This window comes from Anser cygnoides, chromosome 2, assembly GCF_040182565.1.
Source record: "Anser cygnoides isolate HZ-2024a breed goose chromosome 2, Taihu_goose_T2T_genome, whole genome shotgun sequence".
Classification (NCBI taxonomy): domain Eukaryota; kingdom Metazoa; phylum Chordata; class Aves; order Anseriformes; family Anatidae; genus Anser; species Anser cygnoides.
Window position 1 is genome coordinate 73,956,322 of NC_089874.1, and position 15,638 is coordinate 73,971,959.

Below are 15,638 nucleotides of genomic sequence, written 5' to 3' on the forward strand. Positions count from 1 at the left end.
ATTTCTTGCCTCAGTGCTCCATACCCAGAGTTCTCAAGAGATAAGGCAAACTCTTCTCGATATCACCGTATTCATGTGTATTGGTTTCTTTTGAGGTGCAGCTACTATTAATATCAGCACTTGAAAAAAGGTCAAGGATATTAGTGCGTCATGATTTTTCCTCCATGTATTTCTACAGTTCAGTGCAGATTATCCTTTATCGCCAGTTGGACTTGTATTGCTTAACATTCTTCTTGGTACTGGTCATAGAGAACCTGATGGCCTTCTTGTTAAGCTAAATTTATACTGGCAAGACTCCTTTGTCTACTTTTAACTTCTAGCAGGATGAGGGAGGAAAAAATGTCTAGTTTGTTATTTAGCAAGATACAAGCTATGAAAGTATGGCCCTGCAGCCACTTGGTATGTAAGCATCTCAGTGTTTTTTTGGGGGGGTGAAAAGCTTTCTCAACTTAAGACAGGTATTTGCTGGACACTGGGACTTCTGGGATGCTGTGATACCTCTGAACCAAAAGTTGCCAGGCTTTTTCCTTTCCTGCAGCTTCCCCCTTAATCTAAACTGTTCTTTCTTACCACTCCCTCATCCTGTTTCCCCTTTTAAATCAGTGGGTATACACCAAATACAACAGGCTCTACATCTGCACGCTACTGCAAGCCTGACTGAATCCTCAGAGCTCAAGTCACAAATATGCAGCTTAACATGAGGTTTCCTGACTAAGTCCTCAGGCAATGATTGTGCCTTTGCTAGCTATTTTCTCTTTAGTGAAACAACTGCCCACAATGTGGTAGGATCTTGCAGGTGACAAAAAAGGCAAGCCATGATCTGGAAAAGCTAGCCCACAACTCTACAGGCCTTTTCCGAACAGTGATTCAAAGCTCACCAATAGGTCAACCCTAAAATAAGAAAGTGTCAAGCAGGCTACCTGCAGTGTTTTCTCATAAATTTATTAAGGACAGAAACATTGGCCTCTGCACGGTATCAGCAGAAAACAAAACAAAACAAAACAAAAAAAACATTACTTATACCAAATCCAGAAGGCATTGCTGAAGAAAGCTCCTCCAAAGATGATTACAAAGCTGGAGCATGTCCTAACCAGTAGACCGTTGACTGCATCTCAGAAAGCTCATATAAGAACAAGACGGTGAATGCTGAAAGGTCGTCATGCTTTCATGCTTTGAAATAAAAAGCTCTGAAGCAAAATGACTGCTCACAAGTATATAAAGAACACTGGTGCAGTGATCAGGAGTGCTCTCAAGGTCACATTTTGAAAAGGTGAGATCCATGTAGAAAACCATTTATTCAAAAATAAAGCTGCATTTGCACATGCAACCACCACAATAGCAATGTAACCAGAGGTGTCTCAAACTGTAAGGGGCGTGCCACGCACATGTGAAATTACCTAAATAGCTCCATGCACAGCTCTCGCCCTTTCTGTAACCACCTTGCCTTGCATATAAGCCAGTAAGTAATCAGGACAGTACTTAGCACTACTTAGTGAGTAATTTTTCTATAAATGCGTTTTCATGCTTACAAATAAGACACTATATACATTTATATATGTATGTATCTTTTGTGTTAGAGAAGCAATTGAGAAATTTATTAACCTGTGGCAAACAGAAAGCTTGCTGTGTATGACTATCTTCACTGTCTTAAGGATCTGAAAAATGTTTTGTGGCTTGGACTTCCTTTCTCATCTAAAGCAAATGCTTAAGACTGTGAAATTGTCATGACTCAACATAAACACAGGGGAAATTGATAGTGCTGTCTTATTGAATTTGGGGCGCGGTGTTACCAGTTGTCTTCTGCTACTGAAGTGCAGAGAAAAATGGCCAGAGATGTCTCTGTGACTGTTACAGGACTGGGGATATCTTAATGGACTTCAAAAAAGTATAAGCAAGAGGTGGCAAAAATTAAAATTTGATGGGGAGGATGATCCAAACACTCAGATCGGAAGATTTATTCCCCACCACCTGTGAGGCAGCCCACAGACTGTGCCCTAGTGCTAGTAAATGGGGAAAACCAACTATCCTCTCAAGCACATCTCACGGTATGTTTGGCTCCGCCAGCTATCATTGGTAGCAGGTTTTAACTCCCCTCCTTAAGGAGTCTCTTGGGCTATGGTCAGTGGATTGCAAATAATCCTAGTGTTCTAAGCCACTTTCAAAATGACAGAGTGGGTGAGGAAGTGGGCCGGATTGATGGAGTAAGCTACAAAAGCTAATAACAAGGCGAGGGCCAAATATGCTGACTGACTGAGGCAATTGTGCTGTGAGCCCTCAGGGGAGCCAAGAGTTTGAAGGGGAGGAAAACCAGGAGAGAAGTGCTTGCCCACACATCCTTTCCAGAGGTTGAGACTGGAATCAGGGCTCTGAGCCTTGCCATTCTTCTATTACCAGCAAATTAACTGGGAAATCTACAGGCACAGGGCTTCTTTATGATGCCCCTGCCTGCCCGAGTCACACAGAGGTTTATAGCTACCTGTAAAGACCTGTACTGCAGGTTTCAATCTGGCCACAAAGCCATGCTGACACCCATGTAACTAAACTGCTTCAATATTTAAGAGACAACCAGGCAAGGCAAATGACCCACAGGACTGAACTGAAAGATTATTGTCTTTCAGGGCGCGAGGCTGGAAAGCAATGCGTGTGTTTTATGTCATCACAGGATCTGAAAATTGCTTTGTGTTTGCTGAGCATCTTCTCATGGCAGCTATGCCTTTAAGGTCTTTGAAACACTCAGCAAGCCTCCACTGCAAAAGGAGAGGTAAGATCTCTCTTACTTCCACACTGAGGGAATTCCAACACTCCGCATCTTTTGTACTGGAGAGCTTCTTGGATTTTGCTAAGCTCAAACAGTTTGCATTTTTTCTCCCCAGTTCTGTCAGCAAGACCCCAGAGTTGCATATTGCTTACCCAGGTAGCAAAGGACATGCTGTTCCCATTACATGCTTCTAAAATGAACTTGACAGGGATCTCACAGTAAATATTTTAATTAAGTACGTAACTCTGATTTCTCTCCCTAGCAAGGCATCTCTGTACATTGCACTTGGAGTTGTATGAAAAACAAAACGTTATCACATAAGAAAACTGTATTATAATCACAAAATCCAAAGTGGCTGAAATTAATACCAGAAATTCTGAACCTCTGAGTTGCAGCTTTTCCATACTCTAATTTGGTACGTGTAAGATACTAGGAAGAGGCCATGTTAGCAGTCCATAACTGCACTGCCCTTCTAGATTGTACTGAGTGTCTTTGAGGAGTACACAGTTGCCAAGTTGCCTGTCTCCCTCACCAGAAGATGTGGTCTTTAGGCTTGACCTATCACATGCAGTATGTTACTTCGATCATAATAGTCTTTGCTTTCAGTGATTCAGTGAATTTGGAACTATGTAAAATGTCACCACCATCTAAAGCCCAGGACTCTTCATGCCAACATATTTTTGAACTAAGTGATGTATGAGATGGAATGACTCCTGCTTTTTACTTGGAAAAATTATCTCAAAGTCTTTTCAGTCCAAATTGTGTTTAATTGCCTCAATCCCTCTCATTGCTCCAGGCCACATTCTTCTCCACAACACTGACCTAGCTAATGCTGTTTCCTCTCCTCCACAATCACACTGCAGTTCATGTTAACTGCAGACGGCTATCAAACTTCTTTTTTTGTCCAAGCTACACATGCTTCGTATCTATAATATTTCCTCTTATGTAACTGACATTTTATTCCAGGTTTGCAGAACTGAAAATGTGAAGTGTCTTCCTGCCCTGTAATGTTGCTAACTATTCATTTTCTCTTCAAATGTGCTAAACACTTTTTTATTGGTGACAGCGGGAATGGTAACAAGGGACTTGTGCAACAGTCTGTCTTTCATCTGTAGAGCTACAGGTTCCAGATCAAAGGATCCCAACTTCTTAGTGCACACTGGTATGCCACACCAATGAAAATCTTCATAACAAGCAGGGAGCTGCCTGAGGCCTACTCAACTCACCTCACCTTACTTGGCCATGGCTACAGAAACAGTAGCTGCCGCTCACTGACAGAGAGGTTATAAAAATAAGACACTGGTCACTGATCCACGGCAGAATGAAAGAGGAGCAAACACGGTCTGGGTAGGAAGCAAACAGGGAAAAAGAGCCTAATAAAATATAAACATAAATCCTATATTTTCAGGGAAGTAAATGTCAAATACTGCCACTAAAAACAAGCAAATAAAAAAAAACCACAACAAAAATAAAAGAATGCAGGACAAGAACAGTGGATGCAGCGAGGTCCTGCCCCTGGTACCTACACATGCTACCCATCTGAACCTATTCAGGAAAAACTCAGTCCCAGTTGAGATACATCAACTCCTCCCTAGGCCTATGCAGGTCAAAGCAGTGCAGCTATACAAACTTAAGGCCAGCACAAGAAAGTTCAAACATTATCTGCATCTCACTTTATTCACTGATTTAAGTACAAAACACAGATGAGAAGACAGACGACTTCCCTGCCAAAAGCCTTTCAAATGTATCTGTCAGCAAACATACAAACCTGCTCTGGCGTAGTGAGCTTTCAATAGATAGCCAACAGTAACCTGGACTGCATCAACAGTGGTGAGGCCAGCGGGTCAAGGGAGGCGAGTGTCCCCCTCTGCTCTGCTCTCATGAGGCCCCACTTGGAGTGCTGCAACCAGGTCTGGGGCCCCTGGCACAAGAAGGACATGGACCTGTTGGAGTGAGTCCAGAGGAGGGCCACAAAGATCAACAGAGGGCTGGAGCACCACTTCTCTGAAGACAGGCTGAGGGAGTTAGGGTTGTTCAGCCTGGAGTAGAGAAGGCTCTGGGGAGACCTCATTGTGGCCTTTCAGTACTTAAGGGGGGCTTATAAAAAAAGATGTAGAGTAACTTTTTACACAAGCAGGTAGTGATAGGAGAAGGGGGAATAGTTTTAAACTAAGAGAAGGGAGATTTAGATTAGATGTCAGGAGGAAATTCTTTACTCAGAGGGTGGTGAGGCACTGGAACAGGTTGTCCAGAGAAACTGTGGATGCCCCATCCCTGGAAGTGTTCAACAGTGGTAACAGTGATCACTCTTTCTCCAGCAGTAACACTCCTGCCAAATACGAAACAGTGAATTATTTGCATCATCTTGGGGAAAATAATTAACTATGGTTTCATACCATTGTAACACTACACTTTATTTTTAGCTAACTGCTGTTTACTCTCCAATACTTCTCTTTTGTCCTTTCCTAGCATGTTCTTGAAATGGGTACAGAAATCAATAGCATTCACAAATAGCAATGCTGTGCTTCACCATACTTTGGAACTTGAATATTCTTAGTTAACATTTCATGCAGGTGTTTCTATTTAGTAGTATATCAGAAAAGAACTAGTCAATAAAAACTGCATATGCAGACAAACTTTAAAGTACGGTAACAAAATTCTGTGGAAAACCTTCCACAGGAGTGATACCGTAGAGCAGAGAGAAGATGGAGAACTGCAGAGCTTTGCTGTTTCAGACACTGAAGTTCATGGGTCATTCAGGTCTCCTGTTCTTATGGCCATTCTTTTTTTAATTCTCAGGCTAAAGCTTATCTGAAAAGGCAGTAGCAGAGTCTAAAACCATAGCTACAGGAACATCATATTGGTGAAAATCAAGCAAGCAGAAGGAAGCGTAATCTGATGTTCTAGCTGCATACTAACACCCCTGCTTCCCCCTCCCCAGAATCCACAGATTTCCAAGTACAGAAAGGATGAGATACCAATACCTACTTAAATGAGCTCATTAAAATCTGAGGTCATTACAAATTTGCTGTATTTTTTTTTCACAAACACATGTTCTGACATGCCATTTAAACTGGAATTGAGCTTTGCAGTAATACATGTTATTTAAGAACATCACAGATTTCTGAAAGTAGCTACAAAGCAAAATCTGTTTGGAATTGCTCAGTTTTGTGCACCAAGGTTTCTGCATGAGTTGGCAGTTATATTTACATTTTCTATTTATACAGCAGCTTACATCCATGTTTTATAAACATGAAGGAATAAACTTTGTAACTGCCTTGTGAAACACATCACAATTTTAGAAGTGACAAAACTGACACAAAGAAAGGGATAAATGCCTTGTCTAGGATCCAGATAGCAAGTCAATTAATAGCAGGCATTTATAGTTTTAGAGCTGAAGCCTTGCATCTGTGCCTTCTTTGCATATAAAAACAACCACTTATCTTCAGTCATAAGATTGGTTGTGTCATACAAGCTTTTATATAGCACCAACTTATCCATGCAGCAACAAAAAGAGCAAAGATGAAAAAGAAATCAGTTCAGGACAAACAAAATGCAATCAGAAATCGGCTTTCTTGTTTTTGTAAAAATGCAACCAAAATTAATGAACAAAAATCCCAAAACAAATCAAACGGTCAGTTTAACTCAGACACAGAAGTTTTACTTTTGGGATTTCTTTCTATGATGCAGAATACAGTGGCTCAAACCCCTTTCAACATTTCAGTTTTGTAACTTATGTTTCAAAATTAGGCTCAGGGCATTTTCATCTTTCCTTATTGATGCTGTGCCCTATCTCCCAAACAAGCAGCTGAAGTGCTTGGCCACAACGTGACCCCTTTCCAGTGAGGGACCAGAACGTCTCCAGAGAGAGCCCTCTGCCCTAGGGACTGGGACTCGGGACCACTACGCAAAGTGGTAAATACCCCTGGTCTCCCACCACATCAGCTGATTTTCTGGTAGGGGGGGTTGTTTTCAGCCCACAGACTAAAAGTTTTATTTCAAAACAACCTACTGGGCAAATGCCATCTGCATTCATACTTCTGAGATGCACTAAACTTCCACAGAAACATAACTGCCTGGCAGGTGCTGAGTGAGATTGTTTCTCCCTCCCTCCTTCAATTCCTTCCTGGAAATAGGTTAGCTCTCCAGCTACGCAGCTAGCCAACTACTTCAAACATGCTCAGGCATCACCAAGAACAAAACCTGCCAGTTCTTAACAGTGAAGTGTTAAGAAAGCCCACAGAAACCATTATAACCGTGCTTACACAGCCATGTGGAAAGCAACAGGGGTTGGAAGCAGGGAACTGATGGATTTTGTGAAGGAATAAGAGGGTAGGATTAAAAAAAAAAAAGTTACTGACAAATGAGGTGTATCACAGATCTTTGCTCTGGGTTATATATTCTGCAATACAGTAGTGTGGAGCACTGCATGGGACTGGTTCCTCATTCTGAGGTTCATTCTCACAATTTCTAGTACTGTCCAAAACTTTCAACAGCCCCACTGCTCTTCACTACGTGTTTATTTGTATCTTATGTGCTACAAAATGCAAGTATGCATTGGTTTAGCTGCTGGGAGTATGTGCCCTTGCTACCTTTAAGCACATTAACGCATTGCTGAGATTGGGCTTTTATCTGCTAATGGTTTATTAGATCTTTGACTTCTTCCCAGATCTCACCGTGCACTGCTTGCTGTGAAACTCCAGCAAGTACTCTGTATGACCAGTATGTCTGGTATCTAACACCCATCACAACTCACGTAGACATAAAGCATAATTAATTACTCAAGAATTGTCCATGTGTTCTGCAGACCACTTAGCACTGGCTTGAAGCCCCCCCCCCCAGCGTTCAGCAGACGACTGTTAAGGAGCTAGGGCTATAGGGCTCAGGCTGGCATGTACAGTGAACTAAAGGTGCTTTGTTTAGAAAGAGAAAGAATCTGGAGTCAGCTGAGGTTGAAATACTGAAAATTACTACTTTGTGCATGTGTAGTTCAGGTTTTGATTCTATATGGTACCTTCAGATAAGGCCTTACTTGCATTTTCTCACTTTGAACAGAAAAGATGGATGTATCTCACTAATCATTCTTAGGAGCTTCCCTGACTATTTGACTTGTGAATTCTGTAGGAGAAATGAATTCCTTCAAAGTATTATCACTGAAACTTAAAATTAAAAAAAAAACACACAAAAAACAAACATCTGTTGATGGTATAGTCTGGAGATGTGTGCTTCTTCAACACAATTTGATCTAAATTAATTCTTAAGAAGATTAAGTATCATCTAGTTCACATTCATTTATAACAAATCAGGCATTTCCATCAGTGTACCATACTAACACTGTGGTTGTGGTAATAACATACAGTCACTGTCCACGTCAATTATTAAGACCTTGTTGGGTTCCTTGTTTATATGGTACTAAAGTCCTACACGATTTAAATGAGTCACTGACCTCTTACAGCAGCAGTAACAGGCATACTTTGCACTTGCACGGCTCCTTTCATCTCGGAGCACTTCTGAAACACGAATTCTCATTATGTCCCCGTGACACGCAGGTAGGCAGGTGTTCGTGCACACTTCAAAGCCAGGTGAACTGTGTGCAGCTCAACGAGGTTACGTAACTTGGCCCAAATCCCCAGGGAACAGCTGGGAATACGAGCTCTCCAGTTGCTTGTTCTGAATGTCCAGACAGTAACACTTACCCCAAAAATGAGCTTCATAAAGCATTAATCAAAACGTTTAACCCCCTACCAGATTTGGAAATGGCATGGACAGAAGATAAGCTCAGTAATTCTTTTTGATACATTATTCATGACTTGTTTTGCGTTTCTGGCAACATTTTTTTTTTTTCTTAATGAAAACAAACAAGCAAAAAAAGAAATCCATTCAAATACAATAAAAAGGTTTGTTTTTCAAGCACTTACTGCAAAAAAAAAAAATCTAAAATGTTTAGCACCTCCTTTATGGCTTGGCTGTTTGAACCCAGCTACTGAACTGTGGGTAACATACAGCAGCTTCTCTGCAGGACAAGAACACGCTGTCATCTCAGCAGAAAGCAGCAGTCAGACTCTGCTTGGTTAGGTTTAGTTTCCAAGCAGCTGCATGCCACTGAACATTATGTCTGCATACCTAAGAGTTTTGTTTGTAAATAAAATTGCCCAAACAACTACTAGTGACATCGGCTGAAATTAATGATTCAGGGTCTGGCTATATTACTCTGTGATTGTAGCTAGAAAGGAAGAAATGTTCTGTTTCAGTGGATAACTAAGGAACAACTGCAGATAGGCCTGCACTGAGGGTTCAGACTATTTTCAAAATATTGCTATTTGTCTGTCCTTTGCCATTCTGTGAGCAGCAGTTATCAGCCACACTTGCAAATTGCATTTCATCCTGCTTAAGGCTGACTGTGCACTTGTGAGAAAGTTCTTCAACTGATTTGCACCTTGTTTTCTCCCCTTTATAATAACACTAATGCAAATGTATACATAAATTACAAATTAGGCCATCATAATCTACCTGAGCAGCTTTGAAACTGTTTTAAAAAGAAAATCAATGGAAGTGATAACAAATTTTTGAGTTCATAGGGTAAGAGCAGTGTTATTTGCTGGGTAAGTTGTTCGAGGTTGTACTCCGCTCCACCGCATGGGAGCAGTTAATCTATTTACTTCCAAGCAAGTACATCTAACAAAATTTTCCATGGGAGTCAGGATTTTTAATGAAAACTCTGATCTACAGCAACCAATTATAGTGAATCTGGGAATAAGATGTTGAGAGCTGAATGCTCTCACTAGCAGAATGAAGGGGAAAATCTCTCTTCTGGTGGTGTTAAGCTCTTTGGATGAAAAACTCTGTTGTGTGTATTTATCTGTGTGTGTGTATACATGGAGATAAAGAAATATGTATCTGCATGTGCATGCATACATGCACACATTTGTGCAGAAAAGGAAAACTGAACCAAAATATTTGGGATAATTTTCCTGAAGGCCTTACTCTCAACAGAAAACTTCCGAAAAGCTTTGTTGTACTGTACATAAATTGTAAGGGAAAGGGGTTGCAGAAGGAAATCATGGAAATGGATTAGAAATGGTTTACTTCTCTAGTCTTTTAGCGATTTACCTGGTCATACATCAGGAGTACTTTTTCTGGTAGGAAAAAAAAACAAACAGGTACTTGTCCAAGAAGGTTTTACGAGGTGAACAGATGAGGTTAGATGACTAGACTGGAAAAACTCTGTCATACAGCCTTGGCCTAAAGCGTTATTGGATTAGGGTCCGAGGGTCACCAGGAGATGTTTCACTGGCTATAGTGGTGCTGGAACAGACTGCAAGAGATGAGCTTATCGGTTTTCATGAGCACTGCTCCAGCATTTTTGACTTTCCACAAACAAAACAAAATTGTCATGGGAGACGTATCCTATAGGGCAAGGATGACAATCACAAACTATGTTCTGCAAATATTCTATATCCTTACTGTAAATTTCCCTCAGAGTAGCAAGAAATCTAGAGACAGCAGCATACCAAGGATCTGGCAGCTTCCTACTGATGCTGGCTGTTGAACAAAACTGTTCAACACCTAGAAAAGTCTCCCAGGTAAAAAAACTGAGATTCTCTGTTTCTCACTTTTCAATCCCAGGCTAGTATTAGTAGGTTTTGTTAAGAAGGCTCTGCTTTGAACACTGCTTCCAAATACTCTTCCCCCTTGAGAGAGCAATGTATGAATACAACTTATTAAAAGAGTTTATGACTTGGGGTATTTTTAAACACCTCTTTCTCCCTTTTCAAGTAAGGCGTGTTCTCTGCCCAGTTTTCTACAGTTACCTCGTACTTCTGACCTACAGTTCCCGTCTCTTTCACAGTATTGTCCAGACGGGGTAACTTCACTTCATGTTAATTTGGCTGCCATTATCATTCCTAGAAATCTTTTTTATCTGAAGCATACATTCACAGAAGGATGTACCGTAGCCTTTTCAGAGCTATCTGTTGGCACACGCATTCTTTTATGTTGCTTCCATTCAGGCCTGTTATTAAAATTATTACAGTTTTGGAGAGCAGAAATGTGACTGGCTCATTAAGTCAATATATTTTCAGCGATGCAAGTCTAATAGTAATGTCCTACAGGTATAAAAAATAACTCCCTGTATTACATACAGGAAAATAAAATTACTGTGCTTGTTGTCTGTAAGGGGATCTCTTCAGATGTGGAGTAACTTGTCCCTGCCTCAGTTTCCAGATTTCCTTGGAGGTAAGTCTCCCACCAGGCTGGTATGAAAATCATCTTTCCAGTTTCCATTCCCGACTAAAGGTTTCCTGAAGGAGTCTCCCTGCTCACTGCTTTTTTCCCTTTCTAATTAAGCACCTACCCACCTAGCCATCTGGGACAGCAGACACCCCAACTCTCCTGGAGGGGCCAATCCCAACCTATTACATGCCTATCAAACAAAAACTATTTTCTGAGGCATTTTCTCCACAATGCTGTAAAAGTTAGATAAGATAGGTAAGTAACATCCACATGTTAACATCCCTGCCATGTAACTCGTTCCAGGTCAGACAGAAGGGCCCTCATTTATAAAATTGCAATCTCTTACTTGCTAATTTTTCAAATTCTAGTCCTGAGCATTCTGAAGTTGATGGGACGTTTTTAAGAGCTTGACATGGATTTTGAACCAAGCTGACCTTGTATGAAGTAAACTGTATACATGCACCTGTCATACCACATTTGCTGAATAAACTGCTTTCAATTTAACTTATTTTATTGATATGACATAGTTACCAGCATTTAAGCCCCATTTTCCTTGTTGTTTCTACCTTTTGTTTCCCTTGTTTTCCCCCAGCTGTGATTTATAGAAGACTGGCTTAATAGGAAAGTACATAGTTGTTAGACAAGCATGGAATTTCATTTTTTTTAATATCATGGCTTACTTAAATTTAAAGGGAGCAAAATGATATTAGGACAGCCATGATAAACACATGATTGATGTTTACTGCTTTTCCTACTGCAATATCTGTCCTTCAATTTTCCTCTTTACAAATTGGTGAAAGTACACTCATTTTCTGGTATCTTTGCTTACAAAGCATGGGAGCATATGCCTATTCTGGATAGAAAGAAAGAGCTTCTAAGCAAAACTGAGTGATTTAGGACAAGGCAAAAAGCTGTACGAGATGCAATACTTACTGTGGCTGCCCATCTTAACGCTTGTGAAGAAGCGTCAGTGCATTGTGTCCTATTATAAAGGAAGCCCCTATATTCCAGCCAGACCAGAGGACCGGGGCCTTACCTGTCATAAACACCCAAGGGAGCGACCAACGAGCTCTCTGCATCGCGGTGCTACGACAAGCAAGCATCCTTAAGGAAAACCTCGAGCAAAGGGGGCAAGGGCACGTCAATCCCAAACATAATTCGTGCTTCCCCCCCGGTACGCCGCTCTCCCTCACGGCGGGGCCCCTATGCGCCAGGGGGGCGGAGGGGAGAGGCTTCACCTGCGGTACCGGGGGGATGCGGAGCTGCCCCCCCGGCTGCCATCTCCCCCCGTCTCCTGCTTTTCGGGAGGGGGGGACCCCGCCGCTGCGGCACCGCCGGGCGGGATCGCCGCCCTGGGGCTGCGGTGGGAAAGGAGAGGGGAAAAAAATTAAAAGATAAAAAATAAATAAATAAAGCAAGACCCGGCCGAACACATTATGTAATTTATTATATAATCTTGGGGAGAAAAAAATATGTATTATATATACATATAGATAAAAGTCCCCCTCCCTGTAGCCAGCTTCAGCCCCCGGGCTGAACGCAGGGGGGAGCCGGAGGAGGGCGGCGGGGCCGGGCCCGGCCCGGCCCGGCCCGGCTCGGCTCGGCTGCCTTACCTGCTCCCCGAAGTCGATGGCGATGTTGGTGATGCCCAGCGGGACCAGGAAGCGGATGAGGGGCCAGTAGTTAGTGAGCGCTGGAAATTTCACCATAGTCCCAGCTGCGCGGGGGCCCTAAGCGCATCTGCCGCGGCGGGAGACGGGCGAGGGGGGGACAGCGGCGAAGAAGGATGAAAGGACGAAAAGGAGGAGGAGGAGGAGGAGGAGGGTGGCCGCGTGTCGGTGCGGGTGGGCGAGGGGGGAGAGAAACGCCGAGCTCCCCGGCACGGTCCCTCCCTGCCCGGCGCGGCCCTGCCGGGTGCTGTCTGTGCAGCGGGCGCGCTGTGCTGCCGCCTCAGCAGCACGCCCGGGAGATCAAGTCCATCCCCGCTGCCCTCCTCCCACACGACAGCGAGCCGCCGCCGCCGGAAAAAAAAAGAGGAGGGACACCGCCGGCCGCTCCTGCGGGCAGCGCTGCCATCCTCGGGGCGAGGGGGCAAGGGGAAGGGCGCGGAGCGGGCCCCCCCCCCTCCGCCTGACGCTCGCCGGCGGCAGGGCGACGGCCGCAGCGTCGCGCAGGGAAACACCGCCCTCCTCTTCCTCCTCCTCCTCCTCCTCCTCCTCCCCTCCGCCCCGGGGAGCCGCCCCGGGGGGCCCCGTCCGGGGCGGTGGTGGCGGCGCCGCTGTCCCGAAGCACGTGGCTGTGAGACAGGGGCTGCTGCCTGCCGGAGGCTCGCGGGGGAAAGAGCGGCACCGAGCGGCTCCTCCTGACGCCGGAGAGCCCGGCTGGCTGCCCCGGCCCGGCCCGGCACCAGTACCTGTCAGCCGGTGGGGCACGGAGGGGGTTCCCCCCCATAAAACCGTCGTCTTCCCCGCGGGCCTGCGCCCGCCCTACGCCGGCCCGGTGCCATTTTGAGGCGGGGGGGCACAGCCAGGCATTCGTGCTGTGTGTCTGACCCCGACCCGGGTAGAAACAGAGCTGGGGGCAGAGGGGGCTCCTCCAGGTCCTTCAGGCCTCGTGCAGGGGCACTTGGAGAGCTACAGGAAAGCTGGGGGTCTGTAGCCAGCCATCCACCAAGATGTCTGACTCGTGGCTTTTGTCTGATAAAACACCCGAAATAAATAAATGGAGAACGTTTGCCAACGTGATCTGTTTGTTTTCCAAAGTCTCTGCCTAATATCTGGGCAAGGGGAAAACATTTGTGGCCCAACCCTGCGTGCACGAGGGTCCTTGCTGGCTGGGTGTTGGTATGGCTTTCTGAGCCACAGCCTTGGGAAACTGAGAGGTCCTTTCAGTTCAAGGTGTGGGAGGAGGAAAACAAAGCCCTTCTGAACACTTTGCGGAAGTTTTTCAGCATTTTAAATCTAGCAGGGGGATTTGGGGGTTTCCTTGTAATTGAGTTCCTCTGTAGCATTTAGCTTGATGATAACACCTTTCACATCTCAAGAAGACAAAGCTTAAAAAGGAGGGTTGGCAAGTATCTCAGGAAGGTCAAAGTCACATGCAGTCTAAAATGTCCCTGTTCCTCAGGAAAGCGGTGGCCAGTGGGGGAGTGGTGCAGAGCCTTCCTGACCATAAGACTTGTGCTAAAATGTTCACATGACCGAGAGCCATTCCACATATTTCTGAGAGTCAACAGGAGGCGAGCTCTGAAGATCCTTAACAGGCAGATGCCTGGCTGTGGGGTGGGGTTGGGGCAAAGCCAGCCTCAGCTGTTGCTGGAGGTTTTATCCCTCCTACAGCTGGAGTTTGGCACACCTAGTAGTAGCCCATATGCAGGCATGTGACACAGCCTTCCTTGTGGACACACAAGATCAAACTCAAAATGTTTATGAGCCCTGTGAGAATGCAAACCTTACTTTGTCTTGTAGATCAATTAACATGCCACAGGCATGGTGTCATGGGGATGAGGCAGTGGAGCAGTGTAAAGCAGAGGACAACAAACTGAAAAGAGTAGAGCAAGAGTTGTTTGTAATTGTGTGTGTCTTTGAATTAACAGCATGATTATCTTCATCTTCCAGAGGAAGATCCCCCTCGTCATCCTTCGGCAAACAGTATGCCCCTGAAGCATCAGCAAGAGAGTTAATCCAGAGCTCAGTGCCCCAGCACAGCCTGTGGTTGCATCCATGTGAACGTTGTGTGATTATTCTTCAGGGTGGTGTTGTAAAGTGCAAACTAGTTTGTTTTCCAAAGAAAGTAAACTGTAAGCTCCGTTCTAGGTAGGTATCTAATCACCTCTAGACCTTGCTGGGGATCATGAGGTTTTGAACCAGTGGCTGGTCCATAGGACAGCTTCAGATTGTGGCTGTGATGGGGAGCACTGAGTCCAAGCAACCAGGCTTCTGTTAGACTGGAGTAGAAACTCCAGTGTAGAGATAAGGGCCTTAGTGCCAGCTCCTTTGTTTCACTTGTTCGTTTGTACTGAGCTGGATTACCTATCTGTCAGTTTAGACACAGCCTGTGTGTATGCTTATGTGCAAAGCTGCAGAAGATCCATGTAGATGGGCCCTTTCTTTGGACAAAGGTAATAGCTTTTGAAGACAAAACTGGATATATTCCAAAGCATTAATTCTCCTGAGATTGTATTTGGTTTTAGATAACTCTATTGTCAGTAACTAATTTCTTTGTGATAGGACAGGATTTTATTGTGAGTGAGGTCATTCCTCATTGGCATGGGTCTGAGAAGAACTTGGAGCTGAAATTGTGGAAGAACATTGTTCACAGCTCCATATTTTTCCATATTTCCTAGTTAAGTTTTGCTATTTTGTTTCAGCTTAGAGAGGAATTTTTTTTAGGGGAAAGAAACATTTCGTGCTGTTCTTCAGCAGAGAAAATTGAAAGGGAAGCCCCCAAACCATTTGTAAATATATGATTTTAACTTGCCATTTGAAATTTTCAGGTGAGCTGATGTTTGAGGACTACCTCCTCTCATTCCTGGCAAAAACAAGCCACCACAAAATTAAAGTTTCCCAAATCAAAACATTTAAAAACTGAGAACATGGCTTACAGTAATAATTATAAAGCATACACAGTGATCAATTACTTTGTCACA

At 44.0% G+C, this 15,638-nt stretch overlaps 1 protein-coding gene across 1 annotated transcript in view; it reads right to left on the bottom strand.

Annotated features, from left to right (window-relative positions):
* Positions 1-13,190, bottom strand: part of ANKH (ANKH inorganic pyrophosphate transport regulator) — a 108,955-nt gene extending 95,765 nt beyond the window's left edge. The window contains exon 1 of the mRNA XM_048072119.2: positions 12,604-13,190. Coding sequence (XP_047928076.2) covers positions 12,604-12,699 — 96 coding nt within the window. The 5' untranslated portion in view covers positions 12,700-13,190. The remainder of the gene's footprint in view (positions 1-12,603) is intronic.
* Between the last annotated feature and the right edge of the window lie 2,448 nt (positions 13,191-15,638).